Below are 25,659 nucleotides of genomic sequence, written 5' to 3' on the forward strand. Positions count from 1 at the left end.
TTGTCATGACAGGTTTTGAGCATAAAGTTTGTAAATTAAACAAATCTTTATATGGTCTTAAATAAGCACCTAAATTGTGGCATCGGAAATTTGATAAAGTAGTAAAGAGCCTTGGGTTTCTATCAAGTGACTCAGATAAATGCCTTTATTATCGTTTTGTGTCGAATAAGGTCGCAATTATTTGCTTGTATGTAGATGACATGTTGATTCTTGGTTCCGATATCTCTGTAGCGAGTGATGTGAAACTAACCTTGGGTAAAGAATTCGACATGAAAGACCTGGGTGTTGTTGACACTATTCTTGGTATGAAAGTAAGTTTTGAGAGGCAAGGAGTTTCCCTTAGCCAAGCCCATTATATTGAAAAACTACTCTCTATATGAGGATGCAGTGAGTGCAAACCGATTGAGACACCATTTGATTATACCAAGAAGCTGATTTGTAATGAAAGAGATAGTGTGAATCAGTTAGATTATTCTAGACTGATTGGTAATCTCATGTATGCTATGAGTTGCACTAGGCCAGACATAGCCTTTACAGTTGGCATGCTGAGTCGTTTTACTAGTAATCCTGGCCATGAGCATTGGGATGCCCTTATGAGGCTAATGAGATACCTTAAAGGTACTCAAAATTATGCTCTTTGTTATAGTGGCCATCCTCCTGTTTTGGAAGGATATTCTGATGCATCATGGGGCTCAGAATTAAGAGACAGTAAGTCTACTAGTGGTTATATATTTATCCTGGGTGGAGCTGCTGTTGCATGGAAGTCAAAGAGACAGACTTGCATTGCCTTGTCGTTTATGGAATCAGAACTTTATGCTCTAGCCTCAGCTGCAGATGAAGCAGAGTGGATAAAGAATCTGATTATGGACATTCCACTTACTAGATTAAGGATTCATTCCTTAAGTGTCTTCTGTGATAATCAAGCTACAATTACGATTGTGAAGAACTCACTCTTTAATGGTAAGAGGAGACATCTTAGGCTGAAACATGCCATGCTGAATTATCTCATTGAACACGGGATTATCACTTTGATTGATGTGAGATCGAAGGATAATATGGCAGATGCTCTCACAAAAGGATTGAATAAAGCTCGAACATTCAAAATTATAAAGGAAATGGGATTAAAATCTGTAAAGATAGAGGAAAATTAAGTTAAAGCCTTTATAGAAAAGACTTAACTTATATTATCCAGATTATGGACTTAATCTACATTCTCCATGTTAATTTGAATTTTTCGAATATTCCTTGTATGGCCCTAGATAAGCACTTGATATGTTTTCTTTATGTTTAAAGTTGTTGTATATCATTCCACACTTGATGATATACCCTCTTTTGAGATAGGTTGTACATTCCACATTTGATGATACAATTTAACTCAAACTTGGTTAGCCTGTTTTGGAAGGGTTGAACATTCCACACTTGATGATTCAACTTGACTCAAATATGGATAAGATGACTTAACATTTTATGAAAACATGAAATGGTTGTTTGCAAAAGAAACCAATTTTTGGTCTTGTTCTTTATTGAAAATTTTAATGAATGGTTCTTTGCAAAACAAGCTATTTTGATCTTGTTCTTTATTGAAACTTGACAATGATGCTTATGGTGAGAGTGATACTGATACTTTTTCAGCCATTCATGTGTGTCATTTATGTTTTACACAAATGGTTGGATTCATTCTCATGAAATTCATATTGTGGTAATTCACAGGGATTGGCGAAAAAGGAGGAGCGCATCTTAATTTTGACTTTGATGAAGATGACTTACTTGATGAGTAAATCTTCTAAAGTTGTAAAGACTGAGTGCCTTCTTTCAGTATGTGTATAGAGTTCACTTATATGTGAAACTTTATTTTGGATCTTGATGAGAATCATACCCCATGTATAAATTTTTCTGAGATCAGTGAGGTTCATGTATGTATGAAACTTCATTTTGGTTGAGTTTATTGTATATAAAACTCTTGTTTGTTCATAAAAGTATTTATGTTTTTCAGTTGGATTACATATCTTTTATGATAATGTGATGTGGATAGTTCAATATATTGTTTGAACATCACACTTTCTATGTATGGATCGTGCTATATGTAGAACATAAGGAGGAGATTGTTGGGTATATGTTCAAATATAAGCCCATAGATAATGGTCCAGGTGTTTGGGCCCATATGGGCTAAAGCCCATAACCTCTTATTCTCTCATACTTATCCCTTCAATATTTATTCTTTGATTAAATAGGGGCTGGAGGCAACGTGTTAGCATTCCACTTAGATGCAACCCACGTAATTCTTCAAGCAAACATTCCACCGACTCTCTTTTCTCCTCTCTGCCTCTAACACTTTTCTCCTCTCTGCCTCTAACACTTCCTACAGTATAAAAATACTCTTCATAATCAGCACCCAAACGTTTACCTCGAAGATTGCCTCTACCATCGATCTAAGATTTCCTTGGTGAGAGCATGGCTCACGGGCACGGCCTCAAAACAAATACGTGCAGATTAATCAGCATCCTAAAGCATAGGTACGCTGGGTTTAGTTTATAAATGAAATATTAATTATTTGTCTACGTTTAAAATTTAGTTTTTGATGAGGAATTTTAATTTTTATCAACCCAAAAAGGGCAGTTCATATTTATAATGGCAACACCCTATTTTATAATATAGAAGTCTTTGATTTGTAAGCAGCTCTCTCTCTCTCTCTCTCTCATTTTTAATATATTAGGGCAGTGATATACACTAGATTTTATATGGTGTAAGGCCTTATACCAACACGGTGGAAGTACCACCATTCTCTTTATTTGATACCTTTTTAATCCACAATCAAAGGCTTAAACAATTTCCTAAGATCTCAGCGGATGATTGAAAAAGTGTAAAACAAAGTGTTTAGTGCTAGGATGGAATGGGGCTGGTTTGATGTATTTGGCCCACATTCACCACCCAAACCCATGCATACGATGGGGCGCGCCATTTAACCTCATGTTGGAGGCACTTTTTACACCTCATGTTTTTTTGTTGGGTGCGGATACCATCCTTTAATGAGGTGGAACCACAATTAGTGTAGGGCCCACCATTATACACCTTATGTTTTGATAGAGTGGGTGCAAAATTTGACACCCATGCATACTGTAGGGCTGCAACTCGAGCCGGGTTTTACCCGACCCGCATCGACCCGACCCGAAAATAGCCTGGGTTGGGTTCAGGTTTCATGGGTTTCGGGTCGAGCCGAGTTGAGCATTCAAAAGCCCGCATGAATCTCAGGTCGAGCCGGGTTCGAAGGGGCCTGACCCGACCCGACCCGAGTTACATAAGTTATAGTATGTACGTTTTTTTCTATTGTTAGGTAAAAGTTAAAAGTTAAACCCATGCACCCACTGTTATTGTATGTGAGTGTAATTTCTGCTTCTATGAGTTGAGTTGATTCAAGTGTTTGATTCAATATTGTTTGATTAGAGCATTGTTTGATTAGAGTATTGTTTGATTCAAGTGTAATGTGAGTGTAATTATATCATTGTTTGATTCAAGTGTAATGTGAGTGTCATTTCTGCTTCTATGAGTTGAGTTGCCTTGCCAAACAAGAATTTTCCTTAAAAAATTGCGTCAACGTGAAAAAACCCGACCCGACCTGTGATTTATCATGGGTAGGGCCGGGTTTGGGAATCGTGGGTTTTCCAAAAAAAAACCCGACCCGACCCGATCCGAGATATTTCTCGGGTAGGGTTGGGTTCTCCAAAACCCGACCCGCCCGACCAGAGTTGCAGCCCTAATGCATAGCATGGGTCCGGAATACTAGTTCATGTATATTTTAGATGAATAATGTTTGCCCGTAGAACTTGTGGTTTTCTTTTGACTGTGGTATGAAACCAGAGAGGAAGATAAGCTTTGTAGAACAAAAAAGCTACTGGGATCCGACTAGGACTTCACACTGGGATCCGGCTTTCTAACAAATGTTTAGTAACTTTTTTTTTCCTGTTCACTAAAGATTAAACATTTCTGTTAAATAACTAATAAAAATGATGATTAATTAAGCTAAAACAGGACCCAAGCATATGAGGGTGTGGGACCCATCTTCAAGGAGCAACGGCTGGACCCACCTTGTAAGAACCATCAACAAGATTGGTCCCATGTTGAAAAGTGATCCAGATCGTACATTTGGTCGGCTTCGTCATGCCAATCAAAAATGTTAAAATGACCCTACGCCAAGAGGTTTTATTTTTGGGTTTTCTCTATTTTGATTGTTGATATTCTCCATAACTAGATTGAAGTGTTAGGACCGTCGATTCCAAACGGGATTGGCCAAAGAGATAGGAAAGTCACCACATACAAAAAGGATCTAGGCCATCCCTTTGGCTTTGGGATTTGCTAGGGACTATCAAGGCATTTCGTGGACTGGCTGTTGCTTAGGAGAGCAGCCACATCAGATGAATTAAATGAATAAGACAAAATCTGTTGAAAAATGAGCCTGTGGCTGCTCTCTAATGCAGCAGCCGGTCCGCAAAATGCCTTCTGAGAAGGTCCCTAGCAAATCCCGAGATCAACATGAAGAGTCCCTCTAATATAAATCCCGGGATCAACATGAAGAGTCCCTCAACATCTGAAAATAGCCTGCAAAAGAAGTGAACAATGAATATTGCCAAAGCTTGTGTTTTAACAATAACAGGAAGCCATTTGCTAATTGAACTTTGAAACAATAATTAAAATCTGTCCTCTAATTAGAATACACACTTAAAACACACAAATCATACATTTACTTAACAATAATTTATAAACTATCCCGCGAACAAAATTGTTTGCTTCCCTTGAGATACCCCTTTCTCTTCATTAAGCATTTTCAACAATTCCAGTCTCCATTTCGTCCTCCTTTCTCCATCCAAATTGTCCCCATTTCTTTATTCCTCAACCCCTAAGCCCGGATCTGTAGTCACCATGCTGCCGCCGCCCAGAACCATTCAAACCCTACGCCCGAATCAGTTGCCAGCTCTCCCGCCAGAAAATCTACCACCACCTATTCTGTCAAAAGAACTGCCACTGCCAATTCTTCTGTCAAAATAACTGCCACCACCACTACTGCCGCCAAATCTTCCTCCTCGCCATCCACCCCCACCACTGCCCCCTCTCTGCTGATCTTTATCTTGCAAGGCTGGCAGCTCCTTTAAGACCTCAATGCTCACCATATCTGCATTTTCCTGGCCTGTACATGAAAAACATTTGACAAATTATATAAACAATTTATAAAGGGAAATGATATCAGCATAACCATATTTTGATATTTTCGCTAACCCATCTTGTCTGTTAACATTCAAAGAGTTGTCAAAAGTTTATTACATTTCCCAAAAAGCTCTCATGAGCCAATTAAAGAAGAAAAGACAGCCGGGTTTGTGCAAATATCAAAATATGGTTGTGCTGATAACATTTCCCTTTATAAATTAGGGGAATCAGTTAAAATACCAGAGTACCAATCCACAGTGATGGTAGACATTTTTCAGTTTGGAATTATTTTTGCTTGTTCATGGGAATGACAACTAATGGAATGAAAGCCTATTTTTTTAATGATGGAGGACTTATTTTCCCAAAATGGCATATAATTGCCCTAAACCATAGTTGATATTCCCATGAAAGTTCTTTCTAGTTCAAAAGGCTAAGTATAAATCAAGTCCTGACGAATTTAAAATATATCTAAAGAAAGTTGAGTTTATTCAACGTTGAGACTCGTAAGTATGACCAGTTTGCTAGCAAACAGGCTTAATGGCCCTAGTTATCGCGATCAAGTTAATATCATGGAGTATGTAGAAAAACAAATCCGAATGCTGATGGCAAACCCAAGACGACCTGAATCCTGATCTTGTTCTCCGTACCTTCCACCTAATTTATGCAAGAACTCCCACGTTCCATGATTTCCACTTGCACAGATGTAACCCTAATTAGTAAAAGGAAATGTCTTATAAGACGAATATAATTTTCACAAAAAAAACGACCGTGCCCAGCATGGACCTGCTGCAACGGGTACACCAGCACAAGTAAATCTCATTGTCCTTGATCCCACCTTCGTCGGATGATTCTAGACATTTGATCAAGTATGATAAACAAGATGTTTTTCAGTCTTTGATTTTTGCATGCCTCAATCTTGCGGCTGAGATAACTCCATTCAGCATTAGACCCGGACCCACTGTGATGTAGGACCGGGAAGTGAAATAGAAGAAATAGGAGAAGAGAGAAGAAATAGGAGAAGAGAAGAGAAGGAGAAAAATAGAAGAAGAATAGGGGAAGAAAAGAAAAAAAAGAGAGTGATGTAGGTTGGGTTGAAGGCCACCTTGGAACCTTGCTTCGATACCAAATTTATGAAAGACCGGGAAGATAGAAGAAAAGGAAGAGAAGGAGAAGAAAGATGAGAAGAAGAGAAGAGAGGGAGAAGAATAGAAGAAGAATATGGGAAGAAGAGAAGAGGAATAGAGAAAGGAGAAGAAACCTATAGAGGGGAGAAGCCAATCAATCTTTATTCATCAAAATATTAATCTCTAATACATGAAGCCTATTTATAGGCAATTGAAATAAAATTCCATGGAAAGTAAATAATCTCCATAACTCTAAATAACATGGAAAATAAAAGCCTTAAAAACTAAAAACATGGAAATAAAATCCTAGAAACTAAATAACATGGAGATAAGTTCCTAAAAGTCCTAATGGGCAAATATGCCACTTATTTGGCCTACAATCTGCATCACACTGGGTCACCCTGTGATGACCCATTAGTTCAACAGTCCTGATCACCATGTATCCCACATGTACAATGGATTGTGGTCATTTTGTTCATCAAGATGAGATTTTCTTGCTCCCCTATATTTGTTACTATAAATGGTTAATTTGCTTTTAAAGACAATTATCCTTTCACAATTTCGTCAAGAAAATACCTGCCAAAAACAAGTCCACATCTTCAGCCGGCACATCAAACACTGCCCCGCTTCCATCAGCTGTAAGAGAAAGACCTTTTATCTGCTCAATCTTTTCCTCGGGTAAGAATCTCCTGAAGACGCCAAAAGCATACCTAAGACACATTTAGAAGAATAAAATTAAAAGCATGAATATTAAATACTGCAGCACATCCTGTGCACATAATGTGATATCTATGTTTGTCATTCCTGTTCTTCCAACAAAAAAAAGGGTGGCCCAATGCACGAGGCTCCCGCCACCCACCATTGAGGGGTCTGGGGAAAATCAAAAGCATGAATATTAAATACTGCACCACATCCTGAGCACATAATGTGATATCTATGTTTGCCATTCTTGTTCTTTCAGAGCACTCAAAATTCTATGTTTGGATGCGTGGTAGTGGCTCGAAGAGTAGTGGAACAAGAAGTCGAAAGGAAGGAGACAAGCATATTTGTCTAGAATTACCTCTCGGAGAATAGTGGTAAGAAGTGTTTGGTTGCGCGGCATAGACTCGGAGAATAATGGAAAAAGTAAGGGTGTCATTACTACTATATATATATATATATATATATATATATATATATATATATATATATATATATATATATAGAGAGAGAGAGAGAGAGAGAGAGAGAGAGAACATCTTTTCCACGGTTTTGCTACCAAAATTCTACCTTTTTTGTAGAATTTGGTTTGAATGCGAGAAGGGAGACATGAACGCCACATGGACAAAAAAGCAATAATTATGCCTGAAACATGTTGGGAAGCCTCCTAAAATTCTAATGCAACATTGCCAACCAAACAAGGAATCGGCTTTACTTTTCTATCAAAATTCCAATAGATGCCAAGAGTTTGTGCAACCAAACACTCGTATCATTGTGTACAAGTAACCTTTGACAAATCAACAATGCGTATCATTGTGTGATAATCATCACAAGTTTAAAGACCTAAATCTAAGAATGTAAGGTATAAATGCAGTGTAAGGTTCTAATGCTCACGATGGCGTGTGGATGGCTCTTCCAGTTTCAAGAAGTAGAGTCACATAATTCTCCATGGAAGTGAGAACCGACCTCCTATTTATTTCAGTATAACCCTGCATCAAATACCCAGGTTCAATATATTACATGGGTATAATGGCTTTGAAACACACACAACAAAAAAGACTCACGGCAGTTTTCGCAAGTGCTTTTGCCAGTAGATCCACTGCTGATAGACCAGATGAACTCAGAAGTTGTTCTGCTACTGCTCTGAAAACTGGAACCACACTGCAATTCAGAAGAAATTTATCAGTTCAATTTCGTCAAACAGTTTTTCACTGAAAACATACATCTGCATGTTTGGTTACCATGATTTTTTTCATGATAAATCGGTCTCCAAGTTGAGAAGTGGCTAGAAATTAGGACACAGAATACGGGAAACTAGTGTCTCCAAGTGGTAGAAACTCAACTCAACTCAACTCAGCTAAGCCTTTGTCCCAAACTAGTTGGGGTCCGCTAAAGTGTCTCCAAGTGGTAGAAGTGGCTAAAAATCCGGAAACAAAAAACTCTACTCAAAATCTGATCTACTGTTTCCTGATTCTTTTTGCCACTACTCATCACCAGAGACACTAGTTTCCTGTTTTTCGTTTCCTGATTTTTAGCCACTTCACCCTTATCTCCACTTGGAGACCACCGATCTATCATGAAAAACAATTCATGGAAGCCAGACGTGCCCTGATTCTCTATCAAAATGAGGATGGACATACCTATCAGAGACTTGGCATATTGTTTCAGCTGCCTCTGAACCAGCTGATTTAGCAATATCAGCAGGCTGGGGAGCTGTGATGTGCTCAAATTTTACACCCGACTCTCTTTCTATTTTAGAAATGGCAAACGATTTTTTTGGATCATAAAGAAGTACAGCAACTCCAGTATTACCTGAAAAATACAGTCTCATATCAATAACTTATAAAACAAACTAACGGTCAACCAATACCAATGTGCTAAATTTTAAACTCACCAGCTCTCCCTGTGCGTCCTGAACGATGGATGTAGGATTCCACATCTCGTGGGGGCTCACACTGAAACATGTCAATGGAGATATTAGGTTCCATCCAAGGTTGCAATATATTTTCAAGCAAACCCATGTGACAAAAAAATAAGTGCAACCTGAATAATCAACTGAACATCATTGATGTCCAAGCCACGTGCTGCAACATTTGTGGCCACCAAAACTTGGAACTTGCCAGACCTAAATCCAGCAAGAGTAGCCTGAAAATGAAACTTGGTCCTCAACATTTAAAAAATGACAAATTAATCCATTACTAACAAAACGAATGAGATGTGTTATATAGCCTTAGAAACTATGATTTGTGAACACGGACACGAAGTGTAAGACACGGCAAACCCCCAAAACTTAGAAATGGGGACATGGCTAAAATAGAAAGTATATATAATCATGATTTGTCGATAGGGATCCGTGTGTGTTGAGTTTCGACACGGAGGCAACTATAAGAGCATGTAACAAGGATTCGTGTCTTACAGGCAACATCTAAAAAACTAAAGATGGTGACATGTACATACACATAAAATTATTGATTACTATCATAATTTGTAAGGAATTCATTTAATAAACAAATAAATTTTAGAATGAATTAACGATAATCTAAAACAAACATGAGATAATAAAAAACAACGCATTTATCAATTTAAGCTAGTTCTCTTTTGTCTCCAATATACAACGAGAAAGGGAGATCAATATGATTAAATGAATATAGTGTTGGAATAAGAGATTGTTCAGGGTTTTATGCATAGTTACCGGATTCACCATCCGCCCTCCGATCCGCGATCCGGGGTCGCACGATCTGAAACGTGGTTCACTAACGACCCGGATCGCCAAAAATGACGAACCGCGGCGACCCGCGGGAGAGAAAGAGAGAGAGATGCATATAGACTAGAACAGAGATGGAGAGAGCTACAAATTTTATATATTTTGGACTGAATTGGAACTAGAGCTTTATTTTGAAAAAAATATGTGGGCATACATGAGGTTTTTTTTATTTTTTTATTAAATGGATGTAGTATGGACTATGGAAGGATATTCATATATTCCAACAGGAACTTTCTTTTTGAAAAAATATGTATGACATACACGAGGTTTTTATATTTTGTGTATTAAATGTGCGTAGTGTGTACTATGGAATGACAATCTTGTAAAAATATATGAAATTATATATATATATATATATATATATATATATATATATATATATATATACCCTCATGGTACCGCGTACCAGAACGAACCGCGTTCCAGGTAACCTTAGTTTTATGTTTATCGGAGGGGATATAACAACAGCAAATATTAGTTAAAGAAGAGTTAATAATAAAAAGAGGTACAGACAATATTCAATGATGATACAAGGGTCCTAAATTGGGGTCAGCGACTTCAGATTGCACTGGATGTTGCACAAGGAAGTTAGGACACTACACCCACAGGGAAGAAGTGAGAGCGGATTTAACTCATCTGGCATGGTTGGGAAATGTCAAATTTGGGATCCCGAACTGGAGGCTGGGTTTGCAAGGATTGCAGATACTTTAATTTCAGATGGCGGTTTAAGTGCCGGATTTGTAAGATCGTAAAAGAAAAAGGGAGACTCTGGCGTCCTAAAGAAGTATTGGAGGAAAAATCTGGGGGTCTTTGGCCGGATTCTGGGACCATCACCTCCAGTTCTATTGACGGAATTCCAACCTTACTTATCTCTGGTAAAGAGGTGGTGGAACGAAGTAACCTTCTAAAATCTTGTTGGTTGGTAGGCCAAAATGGGATAATTGGAGCCTGTAAGATATTTGGAATCGAGCGAGAAATCATTGGAAAATCCCAACTCTTCCTAGGCCAGGTACCTTCGGTCACAACAAGATTTTGGTCATGTTCACCAGTGAAGCAATGGCAGACAAGGTCTTGAAGCTGGAGGCGAATGCTTGTGGGAATTCCCTCTCCTCTCTCTTCGCGTGGAGCCCGATCATCAAGCCTGAGAAGAAGGCGATGTGTATCAATTTTTCAAGAATTCTGCTTCATGTATGGGCGACATCTACGGTAGAGGCTTTGGGCCGTCTCTTTGGTACAGTTTTAAAACTGAAGATGGAAGGAATGACGATTGCCTCAGTTCTGATCCTTCCCTCGGAGATGGATGAAATAAGGCCTTTCGTTCATATACGAGTTCAGGAGACCATCTTCAGAATTGATATCGTCTCTCGGCCCTCCAAACCCTTTCTTCTGGAGCTATCAAAGGTCTCGCCATCCCTTGCTGATCCATTGAACTTACCACCTTTGGTTGAGCCTCAAGACCCTCGTATAGTGAGGTTGAATGAGGGGAAAATTTTTGTGGCGGATGGACAACTCAGACCAAAGTCAGGTGAGGGGGGTGCGGGCGATAGGCGGGCTGATTTGGGACCGGTCCTAACTCAGTTGAGTCAACAACCCGGTATCTCTCATGTGGGTGGATCCCAAGATCTACCTTTGAAATTCAAAATTCAAAATGGTAGTGGATTTTCCAGGCCTTAAATGATGTCAAATCCAAGGGAAGTAATACGGAATCTTTCCCTATTGGCCAGCAAGGAGGACGTCATAGCCAAGTCACAAAAAGGTTGAGAAAATCTAACAGCAAAGCTTATAAACTGTTGGGAAACTTTTTGCGCAAACTCGTGGGCCACGATTCCTTCCCTCAGCTTCCAAAGTCTGGCTTATCCCGTTCGTGTCAGGTTTTGAAGCATTTAATGGGACGTCAGGCCTAGAGAAAAGCCTCCTATTCTTTCCAGGTGTAGTTTTTGGGTTAAGGAATCAGGTCTAGGAATTAATGGGTCTCAGACTCCCAGGTGACACGTTTCTTGCTTGGTCGGTACGTCTTCTTCCCTTTTCAAAGTTGAACATGGGTTTATCCTTGTGGGGAAAGAAACCTAAGGCAGTAATAATTACTTTTTTAGGCCCAAGTATACGCAATTATGGGTGGTTTCTTTCTACTCTATTTATACAAGGGATAATGGCGACAATATTAACGATGTCCTATTTTAGAAAGACCGGGAAAATTCTTGACCACAGTCAACACTTTGAGTGGGGCCACTCTACTTTGCTGAACAGGGATGTCCTGTGGATGAGGTACCTTGTTATTTAGGCTGACCCTTGTAGGGATTTGGGTACTGCACTTGGTGCAGGTTTTGGGGGTCATTTGTGTGGTGGTCTAAACATTAGAGTACGTTGATTGAACGCGGTTGATTCTGAATTGCCGGATTCTGAATTGTTGGACTGAACAGATATTCAAACTTGCCTTTACGTGTGAAGCAAGTTAAATTGTCCTAATGGCTTTTCGCTTCTGGCGATTGAGCTTAAAGGTAACCGCATAAGCGCAATGATAATCCCAGATCTTTTCTAGGGAAGAGTAGATAAGGAATAAGATTCAGGAGGCTTTTCCTCTGCCTCTTTAATGATAGCGTGGTGGCGATTCTTTTTACTGACTTTTGGATTACTTTTTTGGGAAATAACCATTGAGAATGGGTAGTGAGTCTAGGGAGTTGTGTAGGGCTGGGTTTTTTTATTTTACCTAAATGGTATTGACGTCTAATTCCTCAGTAAAGGTAAGTGTAACCTCCAGTGTCTAGAATATGGCTTCTCCTTCTTCCGCGGGTCCTAAAACTTTTACAAGATTAAGGAGGGAGGTCCCAGACATTTCTGAGTGGTTTGACCACCGCCGGTGGGTTCGTAGCCTACGGATTATTGGATGATTGCGGAGGAATTTTTCCCAATTACTGGAACGTACAACTTAAAGAAGATTTGTATACCAATTTACAAATTTCTTTCTTTCATGGTTGGTTAGACTTTGTAAATGAATTAAGGCGGCAAGAACGGAGGCAAAGAAAAACTCCTGCATTCGGAAAATACTTGAGCTGATTTCAAATTTGAAGAACCCTGTGGAAGAGGTCCCCTTTCCGCAGTTCGCCCCAGACTTTTGGCTTGAAGACATGGAACTGGAGCTGGACATTGGAGTCCTATCTGTGGAATTGAGTGAGTGTGCATGATAGCTATTGGCCACTGATACCTTGGTATTTGTTTAAAAGGTCTTAAAAGATTTTGGGAGTTAAAATTTGAATATGCCTGGATTGAGAAATTGTGAACATGGCAAAGGAGTAAAATGGAATTCATAGGAATTTTGGTTACTGGTAAAGGAAAAATGATGGGACGATTTGGATGGTGTTGGAATGCTGTCTTGAACTCTGGACACTGCTTACTTTAACTTATTTGACTAGTGCCGGCATGTCGGCCTAGTGCACTTTAATATTTTGTATTGCAAAATGGGACTACTGGTCCCAATTGCTATCTTAATATTTATAAAATATATCATCTTTCAAAAAAAATATTCAATGAAAAAATAGAATGTCACACTCGACATGGTAAAAAAAATGTGTCCACACGCCCACATTAACTCTAACACTCCTAGCAATACATTTAAAAGTGTCCAAAGGACTGTCGACACGTGTGAACAGGTAAACACAATATTCAATAATAAACAGAATATCACACTCGACACGGTAAAAAAATGTGTCCACATGCCCACATAACTCACTCCTAGTAATACATTTAAAAGTTTTCAAAGGAGTGTCGACACATGTGTCGTGTCGAACACGGCACATGTGTTAGCAATAAATTCTAAGTTTAGCCTAAATTATAGCTTAGAAATCAATTTCAAGGTTTTGCAACTGAAAAGAAATGGCAGATAATTCGTTCTGTGAATGTCCCAACTTATTTTAAAGGATAGATCACTATATTTTTCAGTAACAACCAAGTCTACCTGGGGTTGGGCCTGTAGCTCAATGATTGAGGCTTTGTTTCTCAACCTTGAGGTCGTAGGTTCGATCCCAGCTTATCTACAAAAGAAAAGAAAAAAGCAAACAAACAAGTCTACTTATCTAGTTTGGAGTAGATCTATCGGAGGATCTGCCTGATAGGAGAGAGGAGCGGGAGATGGGAGAGACGAGCGGCAAGAAATTCGAAGAAGAAGAGTTCATCACCCCTAGTTTATCGACCGTTGGCTTTGGCTCAGGACGGAAATAGAAAGCTTGATCAGTGGTGGAGGCAGGGAGATTGGTCCTGCTCGTCACGTAATTATTCTAACTTTAAACGACGGAGTAAATGTCGTTGTTGCCACCTGGATCGAAATCAAAAGCCTCCTAAGCCTCCATATCTACCTCCCACCACATTAGGAGCTGGAGACTTGACAGCTCCGGAATCTGATCCATGGCCTGACTCTGGGGTAATTTTGTCCTCATTGGTGGAGGATGGTCCTCTGTCGATCTCTATTTCTGGTAAGGAGGTAGAAACAAGAATGGATTCTCTAAAGGCATATTTGGTGGTTAGAAGGAATGATTTGTCTAGATCTCTTCAGGATCTTTGGGAGTGGGCTAAAAAATCTTGGAATTCTCCCTCCCTCGCTTGCCCGTGTTTGCTGTCCAATGACGAGGTTCTCTTTGTTTTTTACTCTGAAGAAGTGGCCTCTAGGATTCTGGGTTTGGGAATCGAAAACTGGGGAGTATCCCTATCGTCCCTGTCCCATTGGTCCCCATATTACATTCAAGGCTCTAAGACACTGTGGATTAATTTTTATGGTATTCCTTTACATGTGTGGGCCTCCTCGACGGTTGAAGCTTTGGGAAATCTTTTCGGGCAGGTGATGGAAGTTCAAATGGAAGGAGTTCACAATCAATGTATGTGTTTTGTCTCGGCCAAAATATCTGCTCATCACTGGAAATTTCCTCCATTTGTGAAATTATGGATCTCCAATCATTGTCACATAGTTGGAGTCCCATCCAGGGACCTGGAGGCTCTCTTTTGGTCCCTGGAGGCGGTCAGAGAGACTCTTTGTAGACGGCCCAACTGGGAAACCGGTCGTCGGTGCGCTCCCTGGAGGTTATGGCCAGGCGACCGATTGGCTTTTTGAATCCCCCTCAGCAGGATTCAAATTTTAAATTTTCAAGGGTTGGAAATTTGCAAGACTCGCTTCCCAAGTCTGGGCTAAAAAGACATATGAGCTCCAACCTAGGGTTGCCAGATCAGGGCAATGGTCTATTCCGGACTAATAACTTGCGGGGCAATCTACCTCTATCCAGGTTGAATCAGGGATCTGGAAATCATGTTCCGTACTTTGAAAAGGGTGAGCCCTCATACGTGGCACTCTCGGCATAAGAATAAGACTTTTGGGTTGTCTTTCTTTCCTTCAGACAATTGGAATGATGATTTCTGACATCCTCTTTTCGTGGCTATCAAGAAAAGGTCCCAAGTTATGTTAAAATATTAAAGGATAGGTTTGAAGAATAATAGACCGGGTAACATAGAGCTATTTCCTGAAGTGGGAAGTTGGAAAGTCCTCTAACTTTTTCTGGGTTTTGGCGGTTATGGTAATGTACAACCCCTCATTGGCATTGGGGCTGATGAATGAATTAATGAAGAAATTGGAAGCGTCACTTCGGCGCATTCAATGTTGTTTCCTGATCAAGGGAGTTTTTCAATATGGGTTTATTAGCCTTCTCTTCGGATCCAGTTGGAGGCAATACATTATTTTTTTGCAATCTTTCTCTGTTTCCTTTGGGTCTAGGAACGGGGATTTATATGGAGAGTCGGGGCGATTCGGTATCTTCTTCTTGCTCTCACAATGGCAAAAAGAGAAAGATGCCAGTGGACTTATTTGAGCTGGAGACCTCCCCTCAGAGTTCTGGAAAGAATGGTATACTCAAAAGAACTTGCATCCAATCACTCGCCTACTCCAAAGGAAGTTGCCAGGGATTTTTCAAAACAGCAGTGGAAGTTATTAAAAGAAGAAGCTTCCAAGTCGTCGGAAGCACTCTTTTGGTTGATTGGTAAGTGGACCATCGAAGAATCACACTCCCCTTTGCATGAGCATCCTCTCTTCATCATTTTATTAGAGGAGGAACTGACCTCGAGGCGCCTTCGCTGGGAGGAGGGCAAGAAGAGGGGAATTCAGATGTTAGAGAAGATGATAATGAGAAAGAAAGCTTCAGAAGAGCAAACCCTATCAGGCGAGGGACTCCCAACCTTGAGTATGGATGATGAAGTATTTGTTTATGAGGTGGTGGGTCTAATTCTAGAATTAAAGAAATCTTCCATCTAGTTTATCCCTTTGGGGTCTTTGTGTAAAGAGGTTCTAGAGTTTTTTGAAACTGTTTTCGTGGGATCCGATGGTTCAGCGAATAGGATTGTTTTTTGGGATAGAAGGTTGCCCTCAATTATGGTTCGAGTGACCATGGTTGTTCGCCTAATGAGTTTCTGGTAGTGCTTTTGCAACCTAATCATAGTATTGACTTGATGAATTTTAGGTCCTTAGTCATGCAGAGCTGTGATTTAGGGGAATGGATGTGGATGTTGGGATACTGATGTAGATTTTTGAATAGATAGGTATCTTTGGAGTGGCATAATGCAGGAAAAAGTGTATTGGTTGTAAATTTGTTATGTTAGCTTTACCCCAACTGGTTCTGGGCATACCCGGTCCAATCTATTGATATTTTGTATCGCAAGACGGGACTCCTGGTCCCCAATGCTTTTCTAATATCAATGAAATTGTCATCTTTCAAAAAAAAGAAGTCCATATCTAGTTAAAAAACAACCAGTCTACTTACTTCACGTTGAGATTGCTGTATGTCTCCATGCAATGCACGGGCCCCAGGGAATACCTCAGCAAGTTCAGAAGCAGAATTCTTTGTCTCAGTAAAAATAATTGTACGGCCTGCACTGAATTAGAAGAATCGTAAGTAAGAAACATTTCCCTAGTGGATAGAATAAGCTGGCAAAAGCTCATTAATAGAAGACTTTAAAAACAACCAACCTGCTATAACAACGAATAATATCCGGGATAAGTCTGGCTCTCACTAAATGAAAGCAGGGAAGGGCAATATGTCTAACACTAGTACTAGCTTTCATTTTCTCATTACCAACAAGATCAATTGTTTTCTTCTGAGTACTAAGAAACTTAGAAGCAATCTGAAAACATGCATAAAATAGCATCAGACAGAGACCAAGAAAATCAAAAGAAAAGAGCATAGGAATATACTAAATTGAGGAATGATAGCCCGAAGGCCGCCCTTGCAAAAAACCAACTACAAGGGCGCCCTCATTGATCCTTTATGGACAAAGTGCATTTATTGTACGGTTATCTACACCATTTTTATAATTTTCTATGTGGTTATAAATGCGCTTTGTTGGGATTGACCAATAGGGGCACCCTTTAGTTGGTTTTTACAAGGGCGCCCTTCATTTTATCATTCCTATACTAAATTATATCTGAAATCAAGACAGTATAATGTAGTGTTAGTCAGCATGGTTGGATAAACAAGGACCTGCTTCACCCAGGGAGGTAACGTGGCACTAAAGAGAAGTGTTTGCACTTTACTTACATCCTCAACCTTCCCTGCAAGGTCAAAGGCATAGAATGTAAATTCTTGTAACTAAACGCTTGGACGACAAGCATGTAATTCAATCATCAGAAAGTTCTATACAGTGTACAATCTATGTTGGGTGCCAAGCGTCAACATGTGTATGTTGATGACTTTAGGATGACATGCTTCCCCAGACACTCCTAGAGAAACAAATACTCAAGAAAAACTAGAAAGTTAAAAGTGTCTGAGCTCAAGAATTTTCAGATGCTAGAGAATGGCAAGTTTAATTTTATAGAAGGATAACAATATATATATATATATATATATATATATATATATATATATATATATATATATATATATATATATATGGATTTGCTAGGGACCATCACAGAAGGCATTTCTTGGACAGGCTGTTGCATCAGAGAGCAGCCACATAGGCTCACTTTTTGTCTTGTTCAATTAATTCATCTGAGGTGATTGCTCTCTCATGCAACAGATGTTCCGCAAAATGCCTTTTGCGATGGACCCTAGCGAATCCCTATATGTGTGAGTGTGTGCACACACACACAAACACACACATAGGGTCCATCGCAAAAGGCATTTCGCAGAACGTCTGTTGCATGAGAGAGCAGCCATCACGTGAAGAATGACCACATCCGTTGAAAAGTGAGCCTATGTGGCTGCTCTCTCATGAAACAGACATTCCGCGAAATGCCTTTTGCAATGGACCATAGCGAACACATACATACATTCATACCATACTATACCATACCATATATATATATATATATATATATATATATATATATATATATATATATATATATATACAAATAGAATATTTCTACATAAATAGAATGTCCCTCTTTCATTTTGTTTGAAATTCATTAAGGGCCCGTTTGGATATCTCATGCATTTGTATTTTGATTTGGATTTGAGTTTTGGATACGAAACACATCAATCATCTTCATGATCATGATTTAAGAGAGAGAGAAAGAGAGAGAGCGAGGGAGGGAGGGATGTCTCGCTGCTGCCGGAGCAACGTCGAGGAGCAGCGATGGTGACGGAAGTTACCACAAATATTGATTTCCAAATAATGTCTCGCAGAAAAGATTTGAAAATCCATTGGGATCAAACAGAATACAAATACAAATTTTCTATGACACGCATATGGAGAATCATACCAAGAATAAGTTCAACATCTTCAACAAAACCCATCCTCAGCATTTCATCAGCCTCATCAAGAACACGGAATCTTAACAAGCTCAAGTTAATAGTTCCCCTTTCCATATGATCCTAGACCAGGAAAGTATGGAGGTTAAAGCACATGTAAATAAAATAATAAATATACGGAAGAGTTGATGAATTCCAAATGTGCCTAGTTTAACTATAAACATCAAATGGTCAGAAAACCAGACAAAACAATTGTAACCTTTACGCGGCCAGGGGTTCCAATAACTATGTCAACCCCTCTTTTCAGTGCAATATCTTGAGAGTTATAAGACGCTCCTCCATATAGACAGCATGAAGATAATCCGACTGCCCCACCATATATCTGAAAGTCTGAATGTACCTGAAAGAAAAGGAACTCAGATTTTTATTTTTATTTTGAATGGCAAGAAAAAGGAACTGTCTGAGGATATAAAATAATAATACGTCTATAAATTGAGAAGTCTTCAAAAATTGCACTTTTCTTTGTACCTGCTTTGCCAACTCCCTAGTGGGTAAAAGTACCAGGACGCTCGGTGGCCTTCCATAGCCTGTCTTCTTTGATGCATTGGCAGGCCCATTTGTTAAAGACTCCAAAATCGGCAAAACAAAGGCCAATGTTTTACCCTATAACAAATATAAAGGTGTTAACATGGCTACTTCATGCCATGAGCTTCATCCATCAAAGACGTGAACTCTCACAGATGCGAACCACTTAGAAACTTAAACAGTTAACTGGAAAAGGGAACTAAAGACAATGTTATCTCCTTAACATGATAGAGGAATCAAGCGAACTGCCATTCCACCGCAACAACTTATCAAACATTAGTTGGAAGAAAATAACAAATAAGTAATTTATATAACATATCCTGTCTCTCATGTACAATATATAACACACAACAAGGAAGAAATTGTGTTTTATGGCAAATTTTACAGTCCCCAAACACACCACACCCGGTGCGCGCAACAACTTCATCTATGTGATTCTTTTTCATGCAATATATTAATTACTTTATGTTGCAATAAGTTCACCTATGTAATTCTTTTTCATGCAATATATTATACATTATACTTTGTTTGACAAAAAAAGCATTAAAAAAAACATTTTCTTGTGCAGTGAGATGGAACCCTAAACCTACCACAAAATTCACCAATAAATAAACACAAAGTACTGAAAGAGCAAACAAAGAATATCTAAATCTTTGACCATATTCCGCACGAGACAGTTGCCAAGTGGCAATGAGCAAGCGACCTTTAAAAGTATGCATGTAAAACCATCATTCTTTTCAATGTTCCTCAAAAGTCTACACTTTACACCGTTATTCTCTTCCAATCTCCTGAAAATGCATTGCAAATGCAAATGGCTTATATATGAATGTTGCATAGAACTTCTCTTCCTTGATCATATTCTGCATCATTGTGAAAATATTTTGTGGCTTCTTGATTTTAGACGGTTAGGCATGGTGAAACAAAATATCCGATGATCAACTAACATAACAAGCCCACATCCATTTTGTAATTGCAACAATTTATTTTTATTTTTAATGATAGTGGAAACGATTTACTAATTAAATAAAAGAGAACGGAGTGGTCTGTTACAGCAAAACAAAAGAAAGAAGTAATAAGCCATTGGGGTAGAGCATCAAAAAATACAAACTCGGTCTATCCACCCCAATCCATGCCAGTAGATCTGTCTCGCTATTAGAAGGGCACCAAATGTGTTCAAATTTGACTACATGGCCTTCTACACGGTCCAGGACTTCTTCTATGGTATCGGTGAACCTCCATACTCTTGATCAACCAGTGAACCACATTAAACAATCCAGATCATCGTTCTCAACTGAGCCGATCCCAGTGCGTTCGCCGCATAGTCAATCCTAGCGGACTAGAGAATGCTCTCTCGATGGTTTCGTCTACCTTGCAGATGAGATCCCCAAACCTGCTGGCCCCTGGGTTCCCTAAGATGGATCCATCGAAATTGAGCTTCAGAAAGCCGGAAGGGGCTCCCATCTGAGCGAAAACTTGTTCTTTGAAAAGAACTGTTAATCTCCGCCCAAGACATTCACATAGAATATTCCGATACCCCTCTAAAGTCAAGGAGAACCCCAGCCCATTGCACAACCATAGAGAAGATAAGCTGAATAGCCCCTCTTAGCTACATAACAAAAAGTGCCTAGATTTGAAAATCTCACGATAAATTCGAGTGCTTATGTCTAAAAGTTTAAAACACGATAAAATCAAATATGTCGCCGAAAGTTAAAAAAATCACGAATTTATCGCGGTTTTCTTAAAAAAATTCTTTGGTTTCTAAATCAGATTTCGCATAAACCTTGTGAGACACGCCTTTCTTTTTGGCATAACCCGAGGCCTCGACTTTTCTTCTTTGCGCAAAAAACCACCAGACTTCCGTCTCCGTGCAATAAATTGCCCGTCGATCTCAATTAAGAAGAAGGTTAGTTCTTTTTTATGGATATCTTTAGGGCAGTGCTTAAAGGGACGGATGTGGCGCGGAACGCGGCTGAAGAAAATCCTAGTTGACTCGGCACGACGTGGCTGAGTACTCGGTTGATGCGGTCATAATTTGGGACAGTCAAAGGCATTTTTATTGACTCTATAGAGCGCAACGCGGAACACAGATGCGGCGCAACGCGGCCAAGGTAAAAGAAAGTCGACTCGGGGGACTCAACGCGGACAAGGGGGAAGTTTTGCAACTATGCTTTAGGGTTTCTATATTTTTAATTTGTTTCTTTTTTCAATTTTGTTTGGGTTTTCTTACATGCGAGAGTTTTTTATATTGCTAGATTAGTTACTTCAATGTAGTTTTTATTCTTTTATTTAGTTTTCATTTTATCGATTTCATTTTTTAGGCTGATTCTCTTCTTTTTTTTTTGGATTTCTTTAGGGTTTCTATATTTTTAATCTTTTTTTTATTTTGTTGGGCTTTTTTTACATGCAGAAGTTATTTATTTTGTTAGGTTAGTATTTCAATTTACTTTTTGTTTTTTTATTTAGTTTTTGTTTTTTCCGATTTCATTTTATTTTATTTCGTTGGGTTATTTACATGCGTAACTTCTTAGAGAAGTTTACTAATATTTATTTTAGTAAATATAAATATGTACGTAATTTATATATATATATATATATATATATATATATATATATAAATTACGTACATATTTATATTTACTAAAATAAATATTAGTAAGGTGTTTCATTGACAAAAAGACCAAGATGGTCCCATACAACAAACCAAAGAAACAAATACAAGAAGAACAACTAAGCACAAAACGATAAGAGAGCAAAATGAAAATCAAGGAGGAAGGAAATCATATTGCTTCAGAGCCTCAGAAAAACACCACGCCTAGCTAAATTATCAGCAGCCCCGTTGGCGGATCTTTAACATGAAGATAGCGAATCGCCGAGAATTTCTTGGATTTCATCAAAGAAAGAGGCAAACCGCCAAGGGCAAGCATGAGACCCCCTCAACCGTCGGATCACGTTAAGGGTTATGTAATTTATATTTATACTAAACATAAATATATTTATTTACAATTTGCTGGGTTTTTTTTACATCTGTGAACTTCTATGTTTCAATATCCATAAACTTCTGTTTCAATATCCGTGAACTTCTCTGTTTCAATATCCAATATGTAACGATCCTTTTGAGAGCTATTTAGTATTGCTGCAATTGGATATAAGTTCGGTACTTTCTGATATTGTGTTTATTTTGAACTTTTGGATCTTTTGTTGTCTTATGACTAGCGATGCTTGATAAATTACAATATTTATAACTTGCATGTGAAACATGAAACCCTTTTTTTTCCTAAATGAAGCCCATGTTTGTTTACTGAGTCAATGAATGAGAGACTAAGCCTTGTTTATTAAGTCAATAGCTTATACACTAACTATTGTATCAGTTTATGATATTTTCTTTTATAAAGTGAGATTTTCGTATTAAAATGGGTATCAAATGAATGGCGTTTCCTGCCATACGCATCAACTATGGACTCTTTTGCCATACACATTTTGAATGTTTATTTCAATTCAAGGGTGTGAGAGGGAAATGCAAGTATTTAATTCTTACAGAATGAATCGCACTCTTAACCGATCCTGAATCCATGTATATAAACATGGACATCATCAGAGGGTTTAAGTCATGGGATGAGCTTGTTCATAGTGCACTCATAAGGCCTAGGAAAAAGGACTTTTTTATTTTCGACTTATATTTTTTATTTGAGTTTATTGAGTTTTTTTTTTTACTTGACAAAAATATATTGATAATTCATACGAATGTTACATGAAGAGGGGACCGGGAGTCCCCCATGGACTACATCGTATGGTGGCCTAGGAGATAACTCCAGAGCCCTAATAGATAAAATTTCCAGAACTATTTCCTCTTTACATTCCCATGCCAAAGCAAAAAACTTCATAGACTAATTCTGCAACCTTCCCTGTGGATCATGCTTAAAACACCCATGTTTGAGTTATCAGAAGAAACCTTTGTGATCTTCATCGAAGATCTTGAAAACAACTGCTCCATAGATTGCTAACTACCCTCCACCTTGTGCGATCTTCCTCGAAGATCTTGAAAAAAAACTATTATGGGATTAATGTAGAAGCCCTCGATGCTTTCCTCAACAACACCTATGTCAAGGATTAACAGAAGGCTATGGTCTATCCTATCCCAGAAAAACTATACAAATCTAACCCCAAAAACCCAATAAAACTGTTCCCAAAGGATCACCCAGAAACTCCACAAGAGCTAACCCCATTACTTCCTGAGAGCTTTAAGCTCCCTGCTGCCTTTCCCCGAGGTTTTTCCTTCTTTTTTTTCCCGCATCCCGCTTCTATATTTCAAAGAACATTTTTTTGTCCCTTCAACATTTTCCACGTAACCTATTCCTAGATGGTCCCCCATTTTTATCAATTTCTCAAACTCGTCAGAGTAGGCCTTCTCTTCTTCCGACACTTCTCATCCTCTCCTGAATTCTCCTCCATTTCCGACACCGACTTCCCTTCTTCCTCCGAAACATCCTTCCCTCCTTCCATTGAAACATGTTCAACCCTATCAATACAGGATTTAATTTTCCCACCTAGTTTCGCTTCCATCGAGTCTCTTGTCATTTTACACTCCTCATCGTGGAAAACTGTATCCTTCTCCTTCTCCTTTTTTTCTGCCGAAGCGGCCTCCAAACGGTCCTTTCTTTCCTTCTGCTTCTCTTCCAAACGTTGTTGAAAGAATAACAACTTGTATTGTGGTATGCAAACTTCTTTGACATACCTTTTCCTGGTCAATTGGAAGAATTCTTCATCATTCTCCATTGCTTCCTTCTTGAATTTTTTTCATTGAACTTTCATATATTCCATTGCAATCTCGTTTTTTGTCAGAGTTTATTGAGTTGTTGATATGGTGAATTTCCATTGCAATCTATAAGAAGATGATCTGGAATTTATATCAATGAAGACTCAATCTCTTCTTCTCTCAAACTTGTTGGAATGTTGCCATCTTTGATATTAAAAATCCATTTGCTGAATTCAGATATTGATTCAGACGTGTCGTTGTCAAATGAATTCTGATTCAATCTCATATTTTTTTAAAGCGAAGACCGTGCATTGATTCCATAAGAGTTGTTAATCGAAGCAAGCACAGTTTCTTGTCTTCCGCCTTTTGGAACGACAGGAAGAATCTGTCTGAAATCACCACGAAGTACAATTTTTCCTTCAAACGGCTTCCCACATGAACTCGGATCATCAAATCTTAAGATGTCTTTTAAACTTCTATCGACGGCCTCAAAAGCATGTATGTGGTGCATCGGTGCTTCATCTCATATAATGAGAGATGCTTGTATTATTAAATCCGCAAGTTGAGTTTCTTGTTTAATGCCACATATGGAGTTCTTTAGGAGATTGATTGGTATCTCGAATCTGAATGAGCTGTTCGTCCACCTTGAAGAATGAGAGCTGCAATACCAGATAATGCAACAGCTAGAACAATTCTGCCCTCCGATCATAACTTAGCAATTATAGTTAAGTACACATGTCTTTCCTGTCCCCCCCCATGAGCATAAACAAAGAAGACGCCCCCTTTTTTTTTGTGGTTACAGCATCTACAATAGAATCATATATCTTTCTTTGATCAGAGTTAAATCCTGCCAATAACTTGGAATGCTCCATCCGTAGTTGTTCCTTGTCATACGATGTTTCTTCCCTTATAAGCCAATTCTTTAGTTGCTTTAGCAAAGCCGCATCAGGTAGTGGGAGTGGTTTGAAATCTTTCAAAGACTTTCCATTTCTCACAAGGATGCTTTCGATCTCAAACAAAGTATAACTTTGTATTTGATAGTCATTTAGCTGTAAGTCCGCAAATTTTAATGCATCGCGTTGGCAAAATTGAATGTTATATGATAAGACTCTCCAATTTCTTTCCCATAGCTCAAATGGATTAGAAATTTCACAAAACAGCAGAAGTGTTGCAAAAAGTTCTCTTAGTTGCCTTGCACTTGCCCAATGTGAGGCCTCATTAATTGCATCATGCCACTCCTCGTCGCCATCTAACAATCCAAGATAATAACATGCGGATTTAAAGGTATCATGTATTATACCGTTGACTGTCCTAATTTCCTCATAGTTTCGAGGCTCTTTTACAATATTTAATAACATTCTCAAATAGAACATTTCCCCAGAAGTTGGATGAGCATAGAAAATCCTCCGTATGCATTTTCCTTTTTTTCTTGGTTGCAAAATTTTGTCTTTTCTATTCCAGACAAACTTTGTTGGGAATTCAGCAAATGTTAGATTTCTAACATCTTCACTAACAGAATTAGTATGCATCCACTGAGTAAACATTGTTGTTTCTACATTTTCCCTGTTAAGAACTTGATTGATGAAATCAGAATCTTTAAAAGTAATGCATTGCTCATTAGGAAGGTGAAACGTTAGTTGAAAAGCCTTTCAATTGCCGAAGTTCGATAATGAATATCAAATTGATAAATTCTCCAGCATGCCTCACATACGAAGACATAACGACAGTCTAAATAACTTTGATTTCATCAATTTTTTGCCTTCCTTCATTCGCAATTGTATTACTTATTGAAATGTCTTCTTCCACTATCATTGT

At 38.6% G+C, this 25,659-nt stretch overlaps 1 protein-coding gene across 2 annotated transcripts in view; it reads right to left on the reverse strand.

Moving 5' to 3' along the window:
- Positions 1 to 4,589: 4,589 nt before the first annotated feature.
- Positions 4,590 to 25,659, reverse strand: part of LOC143885431 (DEAD-box ATP-dependent RNA helicase 7-like) — a 29,507-nt gene continuing 8,437 nt past the window's right edge. The window contains exons 2-14 of one of the 2 annotated variants that reach the window (XM_077389599.1): positions 19,035 to 19,169; positions 18,766 to 18,906; positions 18,518 to 18,629; positions 17,292 to 17,362; positions 16,781 to 16,935; positions 16,575 to 16,686; positions 9,063 to 9,164; positions 8,914 to 8,974; positions 8,660 to 8,831; positions 8,084 to 8,180; positions 7,914 to 8,008; positions 6,897 to 7,009; positions 4,590 to 5,179 (exon numbers count right to left, since the gene is read on the reverse strand). In XM_077389599.1, coding sequence (XP_077245714.1) covers positions 4,956 to 5,179; positions 6,897 to 7,009; positions 7,914 to 8,008; positions 8,084 to 8,180; positions 8,660 to 8,831; positions 8,914 to 8,974; positions 9,063 to 9,164; positions 16,575 to 16,686; positions 16,781 to 16,935; positions 17,292 to 17,362; positions 18,518 to 18,629; positions 18,766 to 18,906; positions 19,035 to 19,169 — 1,590 coding nt within the window. In that variant the 3' untranslated portion in view covers positions 4,590 to 4,955. Of the gene's footprint in view, positions 5,180 to 6,896; positions 7,031 to 7,913; positions 8,009 to 8,083; positions 8,181 to 8,659; positions 8,832 to 8,913; positions 8,975 to 9,062; positions 9,165 to 16,574; positions 16,687 to 16,780; positions 16,936 to 17,291; positions 17,363 to 18,517; positions 18,630 to 18,765; positions 18,907 to 19,034; positions 19,170 to 25,659 lie in introns of both variants that reach the window. The other variant, XM_077389598.1, reaches the window with a different exon arrangement.

The sequence above is a fragment of the Tasmannia lanceolata genome, unplaced genomic scaffold (genome assembly GCF_043159265.1).
Source record: "Tasmannia lanceolata isolate RefF3 unplaced genomic scaffold, GAP_Taslan_0.1 ptg000008l, whole genome shotgun sequence".
Lineage (NCBI taxonomy): Eukaryota > Viridiplantae > Streptophyta > Magnoliopsida > Canellales > Winteraceae > Tasmannia > Tasmannia lanceolata.